A 17,371-nucleotide genomic window follows, 5' to 3' on the forward strand; every position below is an offset into this window, starting at 1 on the left:
TTTTGGAGATAATATTATGCATATCATAGACAAGTAATAAGTCAATTTTTAGTGTTTGTCATTGTACTCTTATGTGAATATTTACCTCCAAATATCTCGGTAATGTGACGCTTTAGGGTACTATGTTATTAGACATTTTTTGTTCGTCTATGTTTATTTATTCTTTATTCTATTTGTTATATGTATCCTCTATCCATATATACCAATTTAATCGTGCGCCGCGATTTTGAAAAAAAATCAAAATGGCGGCAGGTCGATATAGCGTCCATACAAAAAGTTTCAAACCCCTTTGTGTCATGGTCATGGTCATGTGGCATGGTAACCACCTGAGCGGCGACAATGTCACGCGCGCTTACCACTTCTATTGCCTTGTTATTTAGATTTCTATGGTGTCTCCCCTTACCTCCCCCCTCCCCCTCCCATAATTCGTGCCGCAAGTTTCTAAAGAAATACTTACCTATTTTCTTAATACAATTTAAATTAACTTTGATTATTTCGAAAAAACTACAATGAAACGAAAGCTTTAAAATTTTTTCCAACAATTATAATATTACTAACGATAATATATAAACAAAACATTTCGATCAATGGCATCGATTGCACGCATCAATTCACGCGCATTACTTTTAAGAGTGCTCGATTGTGCGAAGCGTTGCTGTAGTTGAAAACTTGAAACATTCAACCCTATATTACTTGCTCTGTGCATTTTGCCGCATAAATGCGCTCTAGTGCTGTAATTGGAATACGGGGTAAAAAACCGGCCAAATGCTAGCTGGACTCACGCACCGATGGCTCCGAACAAATCTATTTTTTTGTAACTTTAAAACTTATGTTTTTAGCAATTTTTCCTTTATCTGTGCTATAAGAACTTCACGGAAGGTACCATGGAAGGTACCCTGTGGGTTTGATTCCCTTGCAAGTAGTTGCGAGTTTCAGAATATAGGAACCTAAGTTTTCGGTCTCTTTGACACTACGTTCGGTATGTTGTACAATAGTTTGACAGAAATTAGGGAGCGGGTTTTTAAAATAAAACAAACAATTTTAAAAACTATAATATATTTTCAATAACTTTCATTATAAATTGGATAAATATCTCACTGAAGGGATGAACATGGTTTCTGTCATCCCATTAAAAGATTGAATTACACTAATTACTTCTACCTTACCAACTATTATAAAATATCATTGCAATCTCACTGACTCGTTGACAGAAAAAAATATATTAAGGCTCTTCACAGAAGCGAGCTTTTAGTTCATAACTGTCAAATCTAGATCTATTAAGCTAAAACCTAATAAAATCCAAAATGAGTAATAACTACACGACCACATTTGTAAAGTATTGCTTATAGAATACATAGTTAAGAAATGAAAAGCTTATTCGCTGTTAACATCACAAGCCTGTTTGTTACAAATTTTGCGAGACAAATATGTAAATTAAAAATATCATATTTGCTACATAAGTATAACCCGGGTCAATAATGAAACGATTATTTATTATTGCTCACACTTTTTTATGCAAATATTTTTTTTCATTATTGGCGCGGTTTGTATTTACATAGTAATATTTTTAATATTTTTTCAAAGACATTATATATCAAATATATATATTATTTACATCAAACTATTTCTATATACAATGAGGTTTCAATTTGAAATACATATATCAATATGAACGATATATTTTAAAAACAGGTTAAAATTTTGTTTGTAATTCTACATAATAATATAATAATAAAATTTAAAATCTTTATAGTTACGTAGGTACAGTGCGTATAATTTTGGACCGCAATAATTTTACTTTCGTTATAGTATTAAGGATAAAAATTGATAGATCTGATGTAGATATGATTAAAATTTAAAAGTAGTATGTACTAAATATTATTTGGATACATTTAAAGCTGATATTTTTAATATAATATGTATTAAATGTTTTTGACTGAATATAGTTGCAAGGCCTATGTATCCTGCATTTTTACATTTTAATAGAAGAGTCAAAGTCTATTGCATACAAGATTGCTATTATTGATTATTAGCATCGTAAAATCACACTTTGATGACATTCCGAATAGAAACCTTATATATATGAGCACTCAAAAACATACATTAAACCAGTTAAAAGACTAATTAAATTTAATAAAATGTATAATTTTAAAATGTCTCACTTAAAATATATCTTGTAGACTTGAAAGGCAATATAGAGTGTACCTAATTGGCGACTTAATAATAATTATTTGCTGTTTCTCAACATTATTGCAATATACATATAATCAATTAATTAATGAACATTCTAAATTGTGCGATCAATTTTACCTCTATTCATACAATTTTAATATTTTTTTCGATATATTTCGAAAATTAATAAAATTTATTTATACTGCTTCATTCTCAACACATGTAGACAATAATTGCAATATATGTATTGTTGCGTTTAGTTTCACACTGTCGATATCTCTCGACTGTGTAGTTTTTTAAAGCTAATATAAAAATTTAATTAATCAAAAATAATTCTAAAAATAGCTACCTAATCTAGAATTTCACTACAAATTTATAAAGATATTAAAACTTGACTTAATCTATGTATTCACTGTCCGTCTATTTAATATAAGAAATGATTAATGAATTATGTAATATTTCTCCAAAACAAACTGTATTTTTCAATGTCCCATGAACACTGCAAAGTATGTAATATACTAATGAAGAAAAATATTAAGAAATTATGAAGTATGAAAAATTAAACTATATTGTATCCCATTTATCATCTTGTCATTTGTTACAATTTTATTCGATTCTCCGCCCTTCCCGCTCCCTGAATAACTTTGTTTTTTGTTTCATTTCCTTAACGCAGAGTTAATTGCTTCTAGAAATTTCTACATTAAATATTGCGTAAAAACCAATTCCCAAAAATCTAAGAAATACCTTTGATTTTTAGTGATTTATTGCTTTATATTTTTCAATTCTACTCAATAAAACAGATTCAGTATAATTTATAACATCTCTCTATAATAATATTAAGCCTTTTTGGAATTCTCTAATTCAGGTCTCTGGGGTCACCGTTACGTTTAGTATTATCCATGTTCAAACATGGGATAGTTTTCTACTTTATTGATTAAGGGCTGATTTTTCAATCCTTGGTTAAAACTTATTCGTCGAATAATGTATAAAACTACCATTTTAAAAACGTATTCTAATTGCCCGTATTTGACAGTTTACGTGACATTTTAATATTATCGTGTAATACTTTATTGGACGGATAAGTTTTATCCAAACATTGAAAAATCGGCCCTAAGCCTTTCTGAAATTTTACTTTAAAGGATATTTTTTCCATATTTCCTAACGCAATTATTCACACCGGAATTTTGAGATCAAACTAATTCCTCCAGTACTTTCTACGACTTACAAGACAACATGGAATAATATTACGACTATATTGCAACCTTATTCGTATACAACACCACTAATAATAATTGTAAACGCGAAAGTTTGTAAGAAATAAATGTATATTTGTTTTCTTTTACACAAAAACAGAATGAGAACTATATGAAATTTGGTATAGATAGTCTGAATTAGCACATAGGCTACTTTTAACCGCTTTTATAACGCGAATCATGTAAAAAGAACGCTGGATGAAAGTGATGGGGTGTGTTTTGTTATCGAGTTTAGCACGAAAGTTATTTGCTGCTTATTTTATTTTTGAAGTAGGCTCTCGAGTCGTGGCTTCGCAACTACATATTTGTTATTCTTATACCACCTCATAACACCAAATAGACCAATAAATCGCCAATGTGCAGCTTAACCGTCAGCGTTCTTTTGACATGACGCGACCTATACAAGCTTCTTGCTTATATTTTGAGGTTATAATGAAAGTTGTGGTGTATACAGTCTGTAGTGTCATTAGACCTGGTGTCAGCGACCAGCGAGGCTACGAAAGCTTCTTGCTTCTTCAGCCGTTTGACGAGAGGCTCCCACGATCCATAGTTCAGTTCCATCAGTTGGACCGCCTTTCTCACTATTTTGTGCGTTTCAAGACACCAGTCCCTGAAATAATTATAAGAGTGGATTTTGTAGGGAAATGTTAAAGACACACGACAGTTTAAGGTCGTATAATACAATATATTAAGATTGTTTTAAATTGTACTCTGAAAATATTAAGTTTGTTGTAGATTTTTCTTACTTACAGACATATATACTATATAGGCAGATGCAAATTCGTAATAGTTATACAAAAGCACTTATAAAATATATAGAAAAGTTTATTTCAAGTAACTTTTTATCATAAATCGCAACACTTGCAAATATGTTCATAAGTTACATATTTACCTGTAGTCACTATGTCGAGGCGAGTGTATGATTCTTTCCAACATCACGTCGGAGAGTTTGCGTAGTTCATGCGCCACCTGAAATAAAGACGGTCTTATCACAAAACAATTTAAACACAGTCTATCTTTAAACCAGGAATCTGTCACTTTAAACAACAACACTATTAAAGTGACAGATCCCTGGTTTAAAGTTAAACTGAGTTTAAATTATTTTGTGGTAATACCATTTATTTCTTCACTTCCTATATTAGTATTTATTTTAATTATTTAGTTATAAATTTATTATGGTTTTCACACAGATGATAAATACTCAATGTATAGTTTACCTCAACACTGAAAGAACCAAACTGATACTCGAGACTTTGGATATTTTGTTTGATCAGCTCCACACTTTTGCTAAATTCACCTGTTGACAAAAATATAAAATATTTTAAAGCTAAAATATAATTGCAACGATTGTTTTACTGTATTTGACTTTTATTTGCAATTGTGCTGTAAAAAATGTTCTTTCTCTCTTTTTTATTGTTAGGAGATCGGATAGGTCAATGAATTTCTAGGAAATCTTCGTGTCCACAAACCAACAAAAGCACACAATGCATTAACAAATAATAACAAGACACACATTCATTTTTAGTGTTTTATATGTGTCTTGTTGAGATTATGAAGAATAAAAAAAAATTAAATTATGCTGTCTTTCATTTATCATCCTATCATTTGCTACAATTCTGTTTAATAAAATAAAATTAAATGAAAAAAAAAAATGAAATACGTTTATTATGGATACATAGAAAAGATACAAAAATTACACACATTATTCACTAAAATTATGCAGGATATTGTTACGCAGAGGATTGGCCTATCTCTTTATATTTAGTTATCTATACAAAATAGAAATGCAAAAAACAGTTTGAAATGTATTCAGTGTAAAGTAAAATTTATGCAGAGTACTAGGTGAGAAGTGTGTGCGCTTAGTGTAAATGCGAAACGTATGCACGTATAGGTGTTGTGCGTGCGTGCGTGCGTATGGGTGCGTATGTGTATGTGTGTTTTTTGAAGTGAAAACTTCTTTAGCGGCGTTGGGTATAAAATCTTAAACTCGCGTTAGGACACGTGGCCTGATTGAAAAAGCGTAAGACGGATGTTTTTTTTTTGCCCTTATATTTTGCGTAAGACGGATACCATTCCAAAATATCAAACATGCTGAACGATAATAATCAAGTTTTCACTTCAGCCGGCACTCCCGGAGTTTAACCCGTCTTTTTTTTCTTTTCTCTCTCTTCTCTTTTTTTCTTGTGTGTGTGCGTGTGTGTGTGTCCATACTCACCAACGTCCGCATAGATCCTAGCAAGTCTGTCAGCCGCGACTCTCAGCGAGCCGTGGTGCCGGTGCCACACTTGCTGCTTGAGGCGGAACGACGCGTGCATCCTCTCACAGCGCTGTTCAGCGCTCGACGAGTTGTCCGCTGAAAAATGTACATGACATTTCAATATTTTTTAAGTTGTAGTCTGTTGAGGGTTAAGTATAAGTGTGAGAAAAAATAGTTTTTTTTTTACAAATTTCTAGTATAGCCTCATAGCCATCAAGCTTATCCGTACTAATATTATAAATGCGAAAGTAACTCTGTCTGTCTGTCTGTTACTAAACACGCCTAAACTACTGAACCAATTTGCATGAAATTTGGTATGGAGATATTTTGATACCCAATAAAGGACATAGGCTACCTTTTATTGCGAAATATGTACCACGGGCGAAGCCGGAGCGGACTGCTAGTGGGTAATAAATGTGCTGAAAATTCATATAAATCTCTAGCAAAACTAGCTTAAAAATTTGCAGCCCTGGTCAACACAGTAAATAGTCGTTAGATCACCTTGCACAGCGAGTTCTTCAGCGCGGTCGAGCAAAGCCAGCGCCTTCTCCGGATGGAAGGCGGCGTGGCACTGCTGGCACTTGGCCGTCTTGCCCTGCCACGAGACCGGGCCCTTGCACGACTGGCACGCGTATGCGCTGAACACCAACTGCATACCAATTATTATATCCATTTGTACTTGTTACAGGAATTATTATTTTTATTTATTTATTTAACTCTTTAATATTTGTACAGAATAGTTGTACAGAAGCCTTAGAACTACTTATACATAGAACAGAGTACAACTATTTTGGCGGCCTTATCACTTAACAGTGATTGGCACGAGCAAGACTCATCGTGGCGTTAGACTTGCTCGAAGCAGTATCCTTTGGCTGTTTAGCCGGCTACTCACATACCTGTAGCAGGAGCAATATTGGAATTGCACCCTTAATTGGTTCCTTAATTGTGATGTGTATTCGCAAGCAGAGGCGATTTATAGTACAGCTAAATTTGCTTCGACCGCCGTACAACCGAGATTGTTCGAATATTGCCCCCGCGGCAGGTACATGAGGAGTCGGCTTTAACAGACCGAACCATCGACCATCAATCTACACCGACGTCGGTCAAGGTTGTTCGGCTGGTAAGCTTTCATTGATCGACGGATATAACCAATCGATCGACCGTCGGAAAACCCAAATCGATGCCCCTAGTTATACTCCATCAGTTCCTTCGATCCTTTCCATCCGTCGTTCTATCATCGATTGATTTATCTGGTAGAAACTATCGACCAATGTCTAATGGACAGTATTTTATTAATTCAGGAGCCTATGGATTCATATAAAGGTAAGCTGTACGTATTTTTTATGTCAATAAAGTTTTTTTATTTATTTTTTTATTTTTATTTGAATGTCGACTAGTTTATTTCGAGTGATTGGCCAGATAAACCCACTAGTTCCCCTAGCTATCCCCACTCACGCTGGTGTCCCGGTCGCGCGCCGCACACGCCGCGCACGCGCAGTGGAACATGTACTGCGCGCGCAGGGCGGCGCGCCGCGCGGCGGTCGGCTCGCGCGCGCGGTGCGGCCCGTAGCAGTTGAGCACGCCCGCGCCCGCCGCGAGCTCGCGCGACGCCACTATTATCAGCCGGTTCTTGTAGAACCTGGACAAATTCAATATACCTCTATGTAACAAAAATCATGTCCTATATTTTACATATGTCACCGTGAGATAGTAAAAACTGTTGTATATACGACACGCTGTATATTTGTTACCCGCAAGAAATTGCAAACATTCAAAACATTGTAATCGCAACATTTTTCCGCATTTTTAAGCATTTTTTTTATAAGATGTGGCCTAAGACGGTACGCGCTTCCCTTATCCCTAGTAGGTACCCGTTCACTCTACGCTTGAAGCATTGTTTCCCTTAGAGTTAGACTATTATTCAAATTTGTCGTAATACAATGTTAAAGCGTCCATCAGGTGCACGCCAGTCAATGGAGCCCCGCTTCGCGGGTCTCCCTTGCCTTTACTAATTAAATGTAATTTTGGCGAGAAGTGTTTCGATAAAAAATTGATATTTAATATTTGTTCAATATAACTTAAAAAAAATGTTTTAAATAAAAAAAATCGAAAAAGATAAAAACAAAAAACCAATACCTTGGTTATTTTAACTTCTCACATAAATTTTGAAGTTTTGTGAAAAATAATGTCACCACGCAATGTATGTTATTTTTTTACTCAATGAGCAGTTTCACACTTTGAACGTAACCTATAAATATCATCAAGTACCACTAAACACAAGTACCACTAAACAGTGCTTTTATTGCAAAACATAGAAAATACATCGAAAAAAGGCATAAAAATATCACGTTGTGTGTGTATGTTGAAATAAATAGTTTCTTTATTTACATACCTGTTAATAATATTAGGATCACAGGAATGATTCATCATGGCGGCCGACGGGTATATAGCTGTAGCGCGTCTCACTTCTCTCTCCGTGAAAGTGCGATCTACAGAAAAAGATAATAAATATATTTCTATATATAATATAACTATTAATTTCATTACATATATTATTAGTAACTAGCGGTTCGCCCCGGCTTCGCCCGTGGTACCTACATGTTTACGTTTTTTTTATAAAAACTATCCTATCTTTCAAGTTGGATCGAACTGCACATGGTGTGCGAATTTTATTATAATCGGTTAAGTGGTTTAGGAGTCCATTGAGGACAAACATTGTGACACGAGATTTATACATATTAAGATTAAGTATAGATTTACTCACCATTACCATCTTCGCTTGTAGTACTCAAACTTAAAGCTGCATGTCCATTGCACACCAGCTGGCCCAAGCTCCTCAGTACAATAGAAGCCGCAAACAAACGTAGCTCCGACTCGCTCAGTGTACACGGCACTTTAGATGGAAAGCTCTCGAAGAATGTCGTGAACCTTTCTAGGTATAGCGTTAGCATTGTCGCTGTCTGCAAATGGAGAACTTTATCAAATTATTTGAGGGAAACAGTCAAAGTGAGAACGATAGAGTAACTAATATGTTTTAATAATTTATTTATTTATTTATATTTTCAAACAAAGGATTACAGTCTATAATATTATTTTACATAGCTTATAATTAAATACAATATGGTCAACTGCACCTATAAAAACAGGAAAATACAAGAAAATACAGTAATAATTGCATGAATTTGACTATTATTTTATGTCCCTGTAGTGCTTAAGCTGCTGAAGTTTTCGTCGAAATTGATCCAACTATCAGAAATTAGACATTGTATTTGACATTTTCAACAAGTGTTTTTATACAACACTGCAAGATTCCAACAGCAGTTAACAACTATTAAAATACTAGCTGCGCTCTGCGGTTTCACCCGCGTGGCTCCGCTCCTGTTGGTCTTAGCGTAATGATATATAGTCTATAGCCTTCCTTCATAAATGGGCTATCTAACACCGAAATAATTTTTCAAATCGGAGCAGTAGTTCCTGAGATTAGCGCGTTCAAACACACAAACTCTTCAGCTTAATAATATTAAGTATAGTATAGAATATAGATAAACCTCGAACTAACCAGAGCATACTGTATATAATCCGTGTTGTTCATCTTATCGAAGTTGGTGATCAAATTGAACATCCTGTAGAAGTTCGGCTGGTCGCTCTTGTATATCTGTATGTTGCACACACGCCCGTAACCCTTGAACAATTCTGATGCGGTTGTCGAACTCGGTAGGCGTTGGGGTGGTGCGGGGAAGCCGTTGTACGCGCTTATTAGTAACACCCTGTATAAAAAATAACATTTTAAAATTAAAAAGTAAGTAAACAGAAATTGAAGAACAATAAGAGACATAGATAAAACTGCTTTTTAATTTCCAATTACAAAGTGTTTCTATTTTGTATTCGTCTATTATTTGAATAGAGTAAAGCAATTCCTATCAAACAACCAGTCTAACCAAATTGATTGATTGATTGTTTGAGTGTTCCCCTCACCTGAGAGCCAAATGCGCGATCCCGATAGTAGGGAACAGATCGCTCTGCGCCCCAACACACTCGTATCTATGGAAGATGGCGTATGCTTTCGATCTACATTCCTCGCTGCAATACACACTGCGAGAACACCTGCTGCATCTGTAAGTTATTACCACAGTAAATAGATAAGAACAGTATGGAAACTCCCTAGAAAACGTTCAAAACAACTAACTACAAACGTCTCGATTCGTCCTCTTAGGAGTCTCGTCGATGCGTATGGTATGTGATACGTGAGTTTGATCTACATAATATTATATAAGATTAAACATTTACATAATATGGTCACATCACACAATGTGTAACAAAATGAACGCAAAGCAAAATAACACTAAACAGCCACACCAGAGGGTTGTAGGGAAGTACGGCTGGCAGAACATTTCGCAGCAATGCACACCAAAATCGACAAAGGAAAAAGCGCTTTAAACACTTATGACAAAGGGTAGACATCCGCCTGGCAGCACATCTCACAGAAATGTACATCAATGTTAACAATGTAAAACAGCTCTCAATACTTATTGCAGTGGGTTTCTATTCCCATAGCAACGTATGTCATAGAATTATACATCAACACAAAGCAAACTAGCTCTAAACACAAAGAAAACTAGCTCTAAACACTTATGACAAAGGGTAGATATCCGTCTGGCAGCACATTTCGCAGAAATGTAAAATGGCTCTAAATATTAATCGCAGTGAGTTGCTATTCTCATAGCAACATATGTCTTAGAAATATACATAAAAATCAACACAAAGCAAACTAGCTCTAAACACTTATGGCAAAGGGTAGACATCCGTCTGGCAGCACATTTCGCAGAAATATACATCAAAGTAAAATGGCTCTAAATACTAATTGGAGTGGGTTGATATTCCCATAGCAACGTATGTCATACAAATATACTTCAAAGTAAACTAGCTCTAAATACTAACGGCAGAGGGTTGATGTCCGGCTGGCAGCACATCTCGCACACCGGCTCCTCGGAGGGCAGAGTCACCCACGCGTAGGGCTCCTCCGAGAATAGCACGTCGCCCCGTTTTAGCGCCTCTTTGGCTACCACGTGCCTCCCCACTGTGTCGCTACGACTGAAAATTATAATACTCAATGTAAAAATAATAATAATATTAATCCTTAAATGTATGAATACAGCCTAAATATAAATATAATTGTAAAAAATCTCTTATTAAATGCAAATGAAAACAGATATGTATTTTTTTAGTGTATTTTATAGTGAAGTTATGTTTCCAAAGGATTCAATCCTTTAAAAATATTGTAAAAAGTAAAGTAAAGTAAGTAAAACATTTGATAGTATTGCTATTTGCATTGCAAAATTCGTTCAGTCGCTTTCGAGTGCTCGAGTAACACACCTACATCCAAGACAATATTCGCGTTTATACTGTATAATATTAGTCGCTTTCGATTGCACGAGTAACACACATACATCCAAGACAATATTCGCGTATATAATATTAGTGCAATAATACCGCAGCTCAATAGCATTGGAGGCAGCGTTGAACTCAGGGTTCAGCCCTTGGTAGCACTCTGGCAGGACCACCGTATCATCTTCGTCTTCATTCCCTTCTATAGCGAGTAACTTCCTCTCTAACATCTTCACGTGACGCTCAAACTCGGCTACCAAAATAGATAATAACAATTATTATGACATAGGCTGTTATATAATAAATCTTAATATTAAGAAAAGAGTTTTACTACAACAATATTTATTGAATATAATTACCATAACATTCATACATTTATTCTTAGAACCCCTGAATCTGAATTATAAAAATTTCATATCATGGTTTAATAATATAGAAATATGAAATAAAATATATATCCCTAATTACGACTACATGGCATAGCCAGATTGTATCTACAACTAGCTGCGCTTCGCGGTTTCACCCGCGTGGCTCCGCTCCTGTTGGTCATCAGCGTGATGATATATACATATAGCCTTCCTTGATGAATGGGCTATCTAACACCGAAATAATTTTTCAAATCGGACCAGTAGTTTCTGAGATTAGCGCATTCAAACAAACAAACAAACTCTTCAGCTTTATAATATTAGTATAGATATATGTAATATGTATATGGATTACTTTACAGACCTGTCTGTGAAGTTGATAGTTTAAGCGAATGTGCATGTTCTGAGGCGTCATTGATGGACCCTTGGGCCTCCGTTCGTTGGCGAAGTTCGATGTAGCAATCAGCTCGACGTAACAGAAGCTTGTGCAGGAGTTCCCTCTTGTACCCATTCTTGATTGATAGTTTTATGTCTGAGAGGCACTCCTGCGAATGTTACATCATTTGTTTTAATGTAAGATATGTAATGGTTGATTTACATCAGACGAACAAATGCTCATTCTATCACCACTCAGCACGAAACAATGCTCCATTGTTTCGTTGATCTTAGTGCATTCGAAAATATTTTAAGCAATGTTCTAATACTGAACAATACTGAATACAAGTTTTTGTTTACACTAGATTGAAGTTTGCTTATTACAAAAAGTATATCTATTAGTGCACATTTTCAATATTTATTGTTTTTCCACACATTAGTACATTAAAATGCTCTATACATTTAACAATCCATATAAATAAATCACCTTAAATCTTTTTAGCCGTAACAGTGCGGCCGATCTATTTGCAAGTGCCAAAGCATATTCTGTTTCGTTTTGCTTAGCGTATATAACACTTTTTGAGTAACATTGGTAGCTTTCTTCGATGAGATTTGCGTGATATTTGTCGTTGCCTTTCTGCCTCCAGAGCAATGACACCTGGTTACATTTTAAAGCTGTATCGCTGTCACTGGTTTTCCTCGCATAGCTTAAATTCATTTGCTGCAACCACTGAGATAGGATTTTCCTGTTGAATATATTTTTATTTAGTTAATATTTATGAACAGTGTGAAGACATAGTACTGTATTATTTTTAACGAATATTATTTGGAAATTATTTTTTTATTAACCTATTGCATAGCTTCATAGTGGGCCTTGAGCGCGGGGACCGAATCGAGAAATTTCGTGACGAAAAAACCTCACGCTCCCCACTCCGACGGGCATGGAGGTGTGGCTTGAAGGCATAGCATGCAATAGCTTTACCGCGGCAGTCCCCAAGTGCCACACATCTTTTTCTTAGGTAATCACTATTATTTTAACCTTGTCTACAGATATGTAGGAATATAGAGGTACAGAAAAGTGTGTTACAGGAGGAGAAGGGGGGTCAAAAATCTTCATAAATTGTGTTACGAAATACTTGAACGCTTCAATGCATGTAAACATAATTTAAATCTGAAAAATTATTGCACTGTGTTTCAATTTGATTTCAAGTTATCTATAAAGCATTATTTCAAAATGTAAAAATTACTTACTGTGTCACAGGGATAAGTATTTAAATACTAAAAATCAAGACATCTATTTGGTTGATTTTATTTGTGAGCACACATGAAATCATGTATTTTATAATAAAACTTAGCATCTACAACTTAGTATGTGCTACTGCTATTATCATTTAACAAAACAATACTATACTTAGACTATTACATACTGTCTGACAGTGCAATTATTAATACCTATATTTTTTTATAGAGTCTAGCCTTAAAGTTGAGATTAGGCATCCTTGAACTTGTAATAACAGAAATTAGCTGTAACAAAGCTAAATAAACCTTGTTCATAAATTAACCACATAGGTAGGTAATTGCATTTACAAATTAATTATTAAACTAATATGTATCAGATTTGTGTGAAAATTAATAATTGTATACTCACTTAACACCTTCATTGTTGTAATAATAATTCATAGTATCGATTTCATTTTCTGTAGTTCTATCGATTTTTTTCTCTTCTGACGATAACAACAACAACAAAATTTCCCATTGCTTTGAACAATCCGCAGGTAAACTAGGGCTACTCATAATAATATATAAATATTATTTTTCAACGTTGAAAGCTTGTTTTGTTGTTTTGTGTCTACTAGTATTTTAATTTTTTTATGAATTTGCGAAAAATATTAACACTACTTTGAAACTTCTTAAATCCTAATAAACCGATGACGAACTCGATGTCAATATAGAAATTAGAACGAAACCTAAACTTGATATAAAATAGTATTTTTTTGTCTACATTGCAACTTTGATAAATAACAAAATAATGTTTTCAGCTAAAATTTCGCAGGAGGTTAGAATTATACATGTAATGATGTAAGTTGAAGTAATCAATAAACATAACCAGATTCAATCTTTTTGAGAGACACTTTGTTTTGGTCGCATTATAACTACATTTGACGGGAACGTTCCATTTCCCGTATTAGTGTATAATATATGGTTCCATTACAAGAAATATTTTTGAAGCAAATTGCGCGTTTTATATTTTGAATAATAATTAATAATAATCAGGTTTTAGGCTGTAGCATTTATCAAAATATTTTTCTATTTTTTGTAGTTTTATAAATATTACAAGCAATGGTTTCATGCCCTTCATGCTCTAAGTGTTATCTTTATCTGTGGATTAACGATTGGCGCCAAAAATATTTGTAATAGAGTGAAAAAAAAAGGAATAATCGCTAATGTACCATGGACGAATTGCAGTCTGCGTGTTCAGTGCAGTGGTCTTTGAGAAAATAATGAAAAGTGAGAACGTCTGAATGACCTTCATCGAGCTGATTAAAGGTATTATTTCAAACTAGTTAAATATTATGTCAATAAATTTATTGCAAATGCTCAAACGATTACAATCAAGAAAAGGCATCTCGTTCGAAGGTGGTTAGAACCCCCAAAATTCTAGGTACTCGCCAAATTGGACAATGTTCATAAACTTTGCAAAAAAGAAAAAAAAAACAATTGTCTGGCCATAATATTCGCCTATAAAGTAATAGACTTTCATATTTTGTTATACATAATATGTAATTTAACGTGTACAATGTACATTGTACAATAATATTAATGATCCACTGTATTGTTTTGTCGTTTTTCTTTATGAGCTGTATTAAGCACTATGTAATAACTAATAATGTAGGTACAGTGCGACACAAAAGAGATGAAAATAAATGAGGGCGCCACCGTCGCTCATATAGCAACACTGATACTGCGACGCAAGCGATCTTGATACTATAGAATAAAAATCTAAAAATCTATATAATATAATCTAAAATAAATACCGCGATTTAAACCGTTATAATTGTTTCATTGTAGCAATAGTGTAAATTTAAGACAAAAATACATTAGTATTTTAATTGACCTACCTAGGTCAAATTTTACTTAAATGTATTTGGAATTAGTTATTTTATAAAAATCGGTCAAGTGTTTAGACTGCAGAGGCGCACATAGAATCAAACATACAAACAAACAAGCATACATGCAGCTCAAACACATTACCCTCTTTCTGGGTCCGTCGGGTAGAAAAAAAACAAGGCGATTTGAAAACTACATATTTTTATTTTTTTTTGTAGATAAATTTTGTACTTTAATATAATTCATCAAAATCTAAATATTCTACTCCTTCAAAGGACTGATCATCACTCTGTTTCGAAGTACCTCTCCTATGTTTGGCTGGCGTTGAAAATTTGCCTTCATTTCTACTCCCTTCCTCTACTATCCTGCGTACTGTGCTTTCAGAAACCCCTATAACAAACGAATTAAGATGAATAAAATCAAATAGTACATTTAACATATTTTTATAGTAGCTTAAAACTAAAACTTCCTTTATTTTATTAATTTTTTTTTAATGTAGGAGGCCAGCGTCCCTGCGCTACACTAGTAAGTAGTTAGTAAGCTAAATCTAAAATATGATTTTTTTTCTTATGGTTTGATTGATTAATAGATAGCTGTATGAAAACAATTATCACTATACTATGTAGTAAAATCTAAACTAGGTACTTTATTTGAGGCTGGTTGGATTGGATATAACTTCTTGACTCAAATTGTGCTGGTCGCACTATAAAAACAAGTTTTTGTTTACATACAAATAACCTCAAATTATATTGCGAAAACGTAATAATCGCCATACATACATACATTTAACACTCGTCACTAATGGAATATTCTATTTTACGTAGTAATGAACAAAAATAAATGGAATCTCACCGGTATATTCTGCTGTACGTTTGTAAACGTTTTCCAAATCAGTCAATAACTTTCCAGCTTGAAATTCGGACAAACACCGAATAAAAACTTTATACACGACATCACGGACACCGCTACGTTTAACCTTTTTCATGATGTCTCCTTTTTTATTTAAATTTCTTGTTCTAAATAACAATTTTATCTCAATAATTCTCCACTTCACGAAAAAAACAACAAATTTTTATTCAACTTGACAGCTACATTGGCAATTCAGGGTTGCCAGGTAATGAAAAACGAATTAGTTCCAAAATAATTAATTTCATCTCTTTTATGTCGTACTATATGTATTATGACTGATGTACGTGTCTTAAAGAATAAATAATTTTTTACTTTTTTTTTATTGCAATACCTGCGCAAGGTTGCAAATATTATGTATGTTTGTATGTGTGATTTGATTTGATTTGAATTGTGTATTGTGCAAACGACTCAACATATTTTATATATTAAAGCTTTAAAAGTACCTTAATAGATTATTATTATACCTATTGATTGTTTTTCGTGATACGTAATGTCGTTGATAATCAAGATTCCTGATTATATAACTTATCCTTCACCCTTTAAACATTTTGGAGAAGTACGGTGATTAGTTTTCACCAACACCTGATCCGGCGAGCCAGAATCCAGAACAATTAAAATTCTGATCACACATTTTAAGCATTCAAGTTGTTCTTCTTGTACTTGGTTAATAGGCTGGGAAATAAGCTTTCACAGCTATCAGCCCATGCTCCTTCCATGCCCATAGAAATTAGAACCATTGAGTTTATGGACCTTAGCCATGCCTTAGCAGTTGGCAAGCTATCCTACCTTAAATTGACGGTACATTCCATACGTTCTCGTCAAATATTTATTTGCAGAATGAAAATATGCTTTGTTCTTTAGCTTTAGGGTTTGGTATGGCGTGAAGGCTGGTGAGGACATTATAGATTATCTGTGACGAACCATTTTCGTGTTGATTATGGCCAGTGACACGTGCATGTATCCTTTCACGATGCGCAGGAATGTTAAGAGCATTCAGCATGCGTCTTTATAAATGGGCTAGTTATGGGGCGGTTTGGTACCTATATGTTGGTCAAAAAATACTAAAGGATTTGGTCTGGATTCAGGCTTATAATCAGATATAGGTATACGCTATTCCTATTATTGGTTAAAAAAATCTGTAGTTCTTACGTTATTACGCCCTATTAAAACAAAAAGTATTCAATACAATAAATAATAATAATTAATTGGTAATGTTTGTAGGTATCACATATAGTTAGGAAAGCGAAAAAGGACGTTTATACATATACTTTTTTACCGCGGAGAAACGTTTCATATCTATTTTGAACCTCGCATCTCGCGAGTCGCGGGTTAAGCTGCGGGTAAAATCTAGCATAACTTAAAATTGATACACTCACATACACTTCCAATATAATTATACATAATAAAAACATTTATATTATATTTGAAGAAAGAAAACAGTATATTCCCTCCCTGAACCTTACAAAATATTTTACATTAGACTAAAATAGATGGCATTAGACTAAACCTTACATTAGACTAAAATAGATGGCGTTAAATCTGTGTAA

General features: G+C 34.0%; 1 protein-coding gene across 1 annotated transcript; it reads right to left on the reverse strand.

Moving 5' to 3' along the window:
• Positions 1–1,039: 1,039 nt before the first annotated feature.
• LOC149911365 (protein-lysine N-methyltransferase SMYD4-like) lies at positions 1,040–13,640 on the reverse strand. Its single transcript, XM_090105699.1, has 15 exons — positions 13,456–13,640; positions 12,295–12,553; positions 11,797–11,977; positions 11,173–11,320; positions 10,621–10,773; positions 9,658–9,795; positions 9,242–9,449; positions 8,447–8,642; positions 8,075–8,171; positions 7,138–7,321; positions 6,184–6,331; positions 5,641–5,778; positions 4,643–4,722; positions 4,318–4,394; positions 1,040–4,035 (listed from the first exon to the last, which is right to left on the reverse strand). The coding sequence occupies exons 1-15, from the start codon at positions 13,599–13,601 to the stop codon at positions 3,840–3,842; spliced, it is 2,349 nt and encodes a 782-aa protein (XP_089961825.1). The 5' UTR covers positions 13,602–13,640; the 3' UTR covers positions 1,040–3,839.
• Between the last annotated feature and the right edge of the window lie 3,731 nt (positions 13,641–17,371).

This window comes from Colias eurytheme, chromosome 1, assembly GCF_061535395.1.
Source record: "Colias eurytheme isolate Ceu_HAF_F1 chromosome 1, ilColEury1 Martin Lab GWU primary, whole genome shotgun sequence".
Taxonomy (NCBI): domain Eukaryota; kingdom Metazoa; phylum Arthropoda; class Insecta; order Lepidoptera; family Pieridae; genus Colias; species Colias eurytheme.

Coding starts and splice junctions, on each gene's coding strand:
- LOC149911365 (XM_090105699.1), bottom strand. CDS start 13,601: ATGAGTAGCCCTAGTTTACCTGCGGATTGTTCAAAGCAATGGGAAATT. Junction 8,172..8,446: donor TACAAGCGAAGATGGTAATG/GTGAGTAAATCT, acceptor CTTTTTCTGTAG/ATCGCACTTTCACGGAGAGA. Junction 4,036..4,317: donor CCTCGACATAGTGACTACAG/GTAAATATGTAA, acceptor TAATTATTTCAG/GGACTGGTGTCTTGAAACGC.